Genomic DNA, 8,901 nt, shown 5'->3' with positions numbered 1-8,901 from the left:
AAGGAAGAGCTTTTGCAGTAAAGGGGGAAATGGATGAGTCAATAATTGAACCTTATTTTCATTAGAACTGGTTCAAAGAGGGAATGTTTATACACATTCAATTGTATATAGAATCACCCAATAGGGAAATAAGAGGGAAAAGGTATAAGAGAAAGTGTGGGATGATGATAAAAAGGAGGGAAGATTAAGGGAGACAGTGGTTAGAAACAAAATGGACTTTTGAGGAGGGACAGAATAAAAACAGAGAGAATAAACAGGGATCCTGGTCATTGGGATGAAGGGAAACACAGAGCTAATAATCTTAACTATGAATGGGCATAGTATTAGCTCACTCATAAATGGAAGTGCAGGATGGATTAGAAACCAGAATCCTACCAGAATCCTACCTTGTTCACAAGAAATACTGTTGAAACAGAGAGAGACATACAAAATTAAAATAAGTGACTAAAATAGTACCTTAATACACTTCAACTGAAGTAAATAAGGCAGTGGTAGCAATCATGATCTCAGACAAAGAAAAAGCAAAATATAACTAATTAAAATCATAATCAGGAAAATCACATTTAAGTACCATAGACAGTGATGTATTATCATAAATTTTACAGCAAGTTTGTCTGATAAAGACTTCATTTCTCAAATACATACTGAATATAGAATAGAGTCAAATTTGTATTAAAAAAATTCTCCAATTGATAAATGGTTTAAGAATATGAACTGGCAGTTTTCAGAAGAAGTAATCAATCTATAGTCAAATGAAAATAATATTTTAAATCACTATTGATTAGAGGTTTAGGTGTTCTCATACCTGTCAGAAAAGACAAATGCTGGAAGGGATCATGAAAAATAGGAACTCTAACAAATTGCCAGTGGAGTACTACATTGCTCCAACCATTCTGGAAAACAATTTGGAACTATGTGTAAAGGACTAGGAAACTCTTTGATCTAGCAATATCATTCCCAGATATGTATCCCAAATAGAATAAAAGAAGGAAGGGAAGAGAACATATTGTCCAAAAAAAATTCATAGCAGTGGCAAAGATTTAGAAATTCAGGAGATTCCCATCAATTGGGGAATAGCTGAATGAGTAGTATTATATGATTGTAATAGAATACTATTGTGCTATAAGAAATGATCAGTAGAATGATTTCAGAAAAAAAAAAAAAGATTTAGAAATTGAGGGAATGCCCATTAGTTGGAGAATAGCTAGATAAGTTGTATTATATGATTGTAATGGAATACTATTGTGCTATAAGAAATGATTAATAGGATGATTTCAGGAAAAAAACCTGGAAAGATTTCTATGAATTGATGCAAAGTGAAGTGAGCAGAACCAGAACACTGCATCCAGTAACATTAATATTGGACGATAGTCACTATGAAAGACTTACTTATTCTTAGCAATTTCAAATGACTCCTGATGAAAAATGCTATCCACCTCCATAAAAAGACATAGTGGACTGTGAATGAAAATTGAAGCATACTGTTTTTCACTATTTTTTTCATGTTTTTTTTCTTGGTCTTTGTTTTCTTTCCCAACACAACTAATATGGAAATATGTTTTGCATACTTACACCTGTATAATCTATATTAAATTGCTTACTGTCTCAAGGAGGAGAAAAGATGGAAGGAGGGAAAAATTTGGAACTCAAATTTTTAGAATAGGATTGTTAAAAATTATTTTTCATGTAATTGAAAAAAGAAAATATTACTCAAAAAGATAATTAATAAAATACATAGAAAAATAGAAGTAGAAAGATAACAGATAAGCAAGTCTATTTCATTATATTGAATTTAATACTTTAAAGAAACTATGTAACAGAAGTTCAGTTTTATACATAAGCAATCTTTCTTTGATGTCCTCTGTATATTTAAATATTCATGTTGATTAATGTTTGCCAAGTTCATAATAAAAAATTAAAAATATTTTAAAAGACTGCACATTAATGAAGCAACTTTATAGGCACACTCAGGTTGTGTTCTGAGTCCCCTCACTCCCCCCCAAAAGAATAATAATTTGACTCTTTTGATCGACTTGACTAAAAGTATTATTTTTTTGCTAACAATCAAATGAGTCTTTCAAAAAGAGTTAAAAGGCAAGTTATTTTTCCATATTCAGCTATTAATTTGTCTTGTTTAAAAATTAGTCAATATAGTTAAAGGAATTTATGCCCTTCACATTGATTTGGAAAGAACAGGTTCAAATCCTAGCTTAGACAAGTGACTTTAGACAAATCCCTTTCTAACTTTGAACTTGTGTGCCCTGTCTATAAAATGAGGGGACTGAATTAAATAATCTGTAAGTTCCCTTGATGTCTTTAAATCTACAATCTTATGAGTTAGAAAAATAAATAAATGAAAAAATTGAATTCCATCAAACCACCACTTATTTACTGTGTGATTTAAAATAGCCGGCTATTTTATTACATTTAATTAGTTTAGATTTCTTTTCGAACCAGTTTGTGTGGAGCCATTTTAGCCCTCTGGGGCCTGTGACATGCAGACATGCTTTAACAATAATACTGACAAAGGGACTTTAGTCTTAACCATCTTTAAATGGGGGATGGATACTTAAGCTGTGTGGGGCACTTCGAGTGGTGTTTTACTAGGAAGTTGACAAAATGGCCAGATCCCTTCCAGCCCTGAAAAAGGGCTTTGATTCTACATATCAGACTAGCTGATAGAATAAACTCCATCCCTGTGTTATAGATAAGAAATTGCAAGTAACGATACTGATGATAACAATGACACATTTGTGCAGTGTGGGTTCCATGTTGTCATGGGATTAGCACCCCAAATTCCCGCAAAAGCAACAGAATTCTGCCCAGATATTTCCTACACAGCAAGCATCACGGAACTAAGACCAGTGCTGGGTTAAGCAAAATCTTTAGACACGGCCTCCACAAAATTGGGCGCCGACATCAAGATGCCAATGGTGCAGATGATGGTGAACACGGAAAAGGCCATCAAGCAGAGGCGATCCACCACGCAGGCTGCAAACTTCCACTCGTTGCAGACAGCTTCTTCCTCATCCTGGTCCCGGAATCGGTTGGCGATGTAGCGGACTTCCTCCAAGATCTTGGCCAAGTCCGGGTCCCCCTCAGAGGTGTGAGCGCTGTGGAGGAGATTCTCCTCTTCGGTGGGAGAGCAGGTCATCCTCCCACAGATCACGCCAGAGTCACTAGCAGGCACACAGTGCGTCCCCTCTAGGCCGCGGAAGCCGATGTAGAGCATGTTCCCGTTACTGGTCGGCTGTCCTGCCATGGCGTTGAGCTCCACGCTTGTCAGACTGCAGCGGTGCTGCTTGTGCTGGCAGGCAGGGCGGACCTTGTCCTCCCCGGGCCGTTTCATTCTCAGGAACCAGGCGCACCAGTTCAGAAGGATGATTCTGGTCTAGGAAAGAAATGCAGAACGTGTTAGCATCCAAGCCCTCTGTGCATGCTGGGAATGGCACCAAAGCAACCTGGATTTGAAAGGAAGACTGATTGAAGCAAATCTGTCAATATTGGTTCCCAAGTGAGATTTACTGGAATATAATAGGAGGGGGGAAAAACAAAAATGAGTGTGCTTCCCAAGTCAAACAGACACTTCATTAATTCTAGGGGGAAACAGAATCTAATCTCTCCCATTCCCTATTGATTTTATATACTTGATCAAGGATGACAGGCCATGACTGCTGAGCCGGTTGAGAGAAATGAATGAAAATCAACATATAACATTAGCCTTGATGCAACAATTTTTTTCTGAGAAAGCCAGTAGTGTAGAAAAAATCTGGTACAAGCTGTCATAAAGAAGACATCTGGCTGGGGGAACACGTAGGATAATGAAACTGAGCAGGTTTAATTCCAGTATAGGTTTATTAGACAAATGCGGTGTGGTCTGGTGGTAGTGAGCCCAACTCATAGCAAGTCCCCTTCTTGGCTTTATCATGTCCCTCAATCTCGTACTGCTCTTAACATTATAAATTACAGAGAAGGCTTACCTACACTGCTAAAGAGAGTCTTCTCAGCTGGGAATTTCCTATGCTAACAGAATCAGACATATAGTCTCTCTCTATATTCCATATATAGAGTGCTATGAAATACTCAGAATTAACTATGACCTGGTCCTTAAGCCAATGATAGAATCCCATATGTGATGAAGGAAAGCTGAAGTTACTTAGTCCAAATAAGAGAACATATGTAAAAGGCATTTATTCTGCCTAGAAGAGCATAGATCTAGTGGATAGACAGCAGTCTAGAAGTCAAGAATGCAAATCTGGCCTCAGACATTTAACACTTCCAAGCTGTGTGACCCTGGGCAAGTCACTTAACCACAATTGTGAAAAAAGAAGAAAAAGGAGGAAGAGGAGGAGGAGAAGGAGGAGGAGGAGGAGAAGGAGGAAGAAAGAAAGAAGAAAGAAAAGTCCATTTCTTTTCCAACTTATAGTCTTAGAGAGTTGCCAGGTCACTTGATGGTGAATTTTTTGTCAGTGGTCATACAGACAGTATGTGTTAGAAGTAGGGTGGGAACTCGGGGTTTCCTGTCTTGGGAGGCCAAGTCACCTAACCTCTGAGTGCACTAAGCTGTCAGATCAAAATCAGATAGAAATAAAAGCCTCTAAACCAACATAAAGATCCCTGTGGGCCACAAATCAACTTTAAAAACCACACATGTATATATTTCTTTTTTATTAACACATCAGTATCATAGCATCAAAGAAGAATCTGGTTCTGGGCCACACTTAGGAGTGTTATAGGCTTCTGTATGACACCTCTCTTGGAGGCAATTCAGATTATTACATAAAAGGCAGACAAAGTAAAGAGTGTTGTTTCCTCAACCAGTCATTCCCTACAATGCTGAAATCACAGGTCTGGTCCCTGTCAACAGCAGTATCACATGTTTACATTTTCCACAACAAAAAAGGAAGATTCTTTCTAAACAAAAATTGCACCTTTCATGGGCTAGTTAATAATAACAGATGGAGATAGTTTGTGAGTACAAGGGAAATTTGATAGAAATTTTATTTTATGGGGAGGTAGGAGTGAAGAACAAATGAATACTTAGTTGAAAAGAATTTAAATGAGGGGATTTGGCTAAAAAAGGTAAGAGGAATAATCTAAATCACCTAGCTTAAAATAAACCTCTTGCCTATTTTATCTAATTTGTTGAGAGAAAAAGATATTTTAAAAGGTTATCAAATAACTGTTTTAATTATCTATTTTACTCTGTGAGTATAGGCAAAGTTTTAGTCAGCAACTGAATACCTTTGCTTCTCATCTGAGGAATATGGGTGATCCTGAATATGCAGCACATTCACCATTGGTAATTGCTTTTATGACATCTGATGAAAGTTTATTTCAGTAAATAGCTCTCAAGAAAAGCAAAGAAAATAAAGGCAAAAGGAAAGAAGAGAAGAGGAAGAAATAGAAAGGAAAGGGGAGGTAAGAAGCAGAGGAAGGAAAAGATGGAAATGCACAAAGAAAAGCTTCAGATTGGTTTCATCCTAGTTTCACAGCAAACTTTAAATCTTCAATTTATTAAGTTCTCTTGTTTCATAGTAATCATAGAGAAAGGACAAGTAAGCTTAGATGCTTCCATTCAAATTCAGGTTTCCTAAATCCACCAAAATAATATTTCAAAAGCTAATCCAAATTTTCACTTTCGTATTCATAATCCAAATGTCATTTCCAATGCTACAGTTATAGTAAAATTTCCTTTTAACTTAACCAGTTTCTTAGAATTTCAGAATGTTTACTTAAGTGTAGATTTTGATCTTGAACCAACACTATTACCAAATCAGATGACTTACCTCTACATTAGTTTTCTCAATATATAAGACCTCAATGGTAATGGTGAAAGGGGGTATGTTCATTCTTTTAAATTCATTTTCCACACAAAAAGGAAAAAAATATTCTAGATATGCAAAACCTTTACATTTTTTTATTCATCAGTTAGTCAAAAAGCCAATGTGGATGATCTGTGAGTGAAAACAAGATGAAAACAAGAACCACTCTCTGAGAATAGTCATGAATATGGAGGCATGCTCTCCAAAGGCTGACAGATTTTTTACTCATTTTATTAGGGAAAAGAGATAATCTATTATACATCTGTAACATTATAATCATCATCATCATCATCATCACTTATGATGACTTGCTGAAGTGACTTGATAATGGTCACATAGCCAGCATGTGTCAAAATCAAAAGTTGTACCCATATTTTCTTGAATTCAACCCTTTATCTACTCTGCCATATGCCCTTTGGGTTTGTGTGGAGGTTTTTAAAAATTGGCATGTATGCCTCTGGGATTTCTTCAAATGGAAAAGTAGATAATTCATATCTCATGATTGTTCATGTTTATTTTTCTTTTGTCTCTCCTATTAGAATATAATCTCCTTGAGGATAGAAACTCTTTTTACCTTTCTCTATATCCCATAATTTAGCACCTGACAAACTGTAAGCCCCAAGATAAATGTTTACTAAATGCCTCCAAAAAGGGTCTTGGGTCCTTATTTTGACCAGGACAGAAACACTCCTAGATGGGTATAGTAATTCAACTGGCACCAGAATAAAGCATACATTGAAAACCTGAAGGAGCATGGAAGAATCTTTCCTCCTCCTTTCCGCTTAGAGTCTGTATATCTCTAAAATGGGGGACAGTCAATCTCAAACGGATTCAAACAGCTGATTTTATTTTCAATTCCATTAACTCACTGCCTTTTCAAGCTGAAGCATCTCAACAGGTGAGATTATCCTCTTGACACTTATCAAATGCTGCTTATGTTCGCCAGTGTTGGTTTACTAGGTTAGTCTAGCTTCTTTCCTTGCAAATGTCACATAATATTATAGCATTCTACAATAGCATCTTCAAATAACAGATCACTGCAACTGTTCCCTGGGATGCTATTATGTTTTCAATAAGAAAATAAACAGAACCATGCACTAGATAAAGCAACAGAACTAAGTCTCTGAGTTTAGTATTTTAGTGTAGTTGACTATGGTTTCAATATGTACTTGTGGCTGGATATGAACAATAAACATATGTTATAAATAAGATTTTTTTCTGGATAGTTTTATTGGGTTGGTTATCAGGGAAATATAAGTGAGTCATTATCCAAATGCCTTAATCCCATCGTTTTTACATGAATTGTGTATGTCTAGATCCAGTGATATATCTAGAGAATATGGTTTTTGGGGAAAAGCACTGGATTTGGGAGCCAAAGCTTTTGAATGTCACTTCTGCTACTTATTATTCTTATGACCTCAGACAAGACACTTCCATTCTTTTGGCCTTAGTTTCCTCATCTGAAACCTGAGGAATCTGTACTCTAGGTCCCTTTCAGCTATAAAAACCTATGATGCTTTTTATTAAGTATTTCATACAGTGTAGGAGGTGCACTGCAGGGGATATCAATTTTTTTAAAAATGAAACATGTCCTCAAAAACTGCAAAATATTCTTGGAGATCCAAGACTCACAAATAAGAAATAATTAGGGAACTAGACAATGTGTTTCAAGAACAACTTGTAGTTTCATCAGCAACTTGAACTCCCAGTGTGGAAATTTCTTCTACTGACACAAATCACCTAGTAATGTTCTAAAAAGTTCTAAAGTTCTTAGGTACAGGTCTTTCTGATTTGATGCTTATCCCAACCATCTTCTATCAAAAATATTGTGAAGCTTTAGATTCTAGGACATAAATAATAATGATGACATACAATGGAAGCTCAAAGATGTCAGTTGAGAGTATTTATGAAGGAGTGGGACTTTAGAAAAATACATGGAGAGGATGAGTGAGATGAATCAGGGCAGGAATAATACTTTAGAAACATGGAATATAAAGCAGGGGTTCTTAATTTTTAAGAGTTCTGGATCCCATTAGCAATTTGTTAAAGTCTGTGGATCCCTTCTCAAAATAATATTTTTAAAGTCATAAATTAAAATAGAGTATACAAAGAAAATCAATTTATTGTAATTTGTTGTTATTATTGTTGCTTTTCAATCATGTCTGACTCTTTGGGACTTCATTTAAGGCAAAGATCCTGGAGTAGCTCGCCATATCCTTCTCCAGCCCATTTTACAGATGCAAAAACTGAAGCAAAAAGGGTTAAGTGACTTGGCCAGGATCACACAGCTGGTAAGTGTCTGAGGCTTTAGGAATATTCAGGCCTTAGAAAAATAGGTCTTCTCTACTCCAGGCCCAGTGTTATATCCACTGTGTCCCCAGCTATCCTTAATTTATTGAAATATAGCTATCAAAATATACTTTTTAAAAATTACAGATCCTATGATAATAACTTCTGATCTAGAGCTAAAATGAACCTCAGAGCCACCTAGTTTAACCCTCTCAATTTTCAAATGAGGAAATTGAGACTCAGAAGTCTTAAGTGACTTGCATAAGGTCCCACAGAAGAGAAGCATTGGAGGTAAAACTTGAAAAAGTGCCACTTATTCTAGAAGCAGTGCTCTTCTCATTTTACCACAAAGTAAGGAGACTAGTCTAAGTATAGTAGAAGTGAGGGTAGGGTCAAGTAAGTGTTTATATATAAAGAAATGAAGGGAAAACAGGAAGGAAGGAAGGAAGGAAGGAAGGAAGGAAGGAAGGAAGGAAGGAAGGAAGGAAGGAAGGAAGGAAGGAAGGAAGGAAGGAAGGAAGGAAGGAAGGAAGGAAGGAAGGAAGGAAGGAAGGAAGGAAGGAAGGAAGGAAAGAAGGAAGGAAGGAAGGAAGGAAGGAAGGAAGGAAGGAAGGAAGGAAGGAAGGAAGGAAGGAAGGAAGGAAGGGAGGGAAAGAATAATGATAGATAGATGGACAGATAAATAAAGGGAGAGAGGGAGAAAAAGAAAGAGATGGATAGATGAATAGACAGATAAATTAATGAATAAATGAAATTATAATAACTAGTCAGGACAACAGTCTTCTTG

The 8,901-nt window shown here is 36.3% G+C and overlaps 1 protein-coding gene across 1 annotated transcript in view; it reads right to left on the bottom strand.

Annotated features, from left to right (window-relative positions):
- Nucleotides 1-1,479: 1,479 nt before the first annotated feature.
- Nucleotides 1,480-8,901, bottom strand: part of CHRNA7 (cholinergic receptor nicotinic alpha 7 subunit) — a 180,348-nt gene continuing 172,926 nt past the window's right edge. The window contains exon 10 of the mRNA XM_074294656.1: nt 1,480-3,391. Within this exon, the coding sequence (XP_074150757.1) occupies nt 2,873-3,391 (519 nt within the window). The 3' untranslated portion in view covers nt 1,480-2,872. The remainder of the gene's footprint in view (nt 3,392-8,901) is intronic.

The sequence above is a fragment of the Sminthopsis crassicaudata genome, chromosome 2 (genome assembly GCF_048593235.1).
Source record: "Sminthopsis crassicaudata isolate SCR6 chromosome 2, ASM4859323v1, whole genome shotgun sequence".
Classification (NCBI taxonomy): domain Eukaryota; kingdom Metazoa; phylum Chordata; class Mammalia; order Dasyuromorphia; family Dasyuridae; genus Sminthopsis; species Sminthopsis crassicaudata.
Note: the sequence above shows the minus strand (reverse complement) of the source record. Positions and strands in the feature narration are given on the sequence as shown.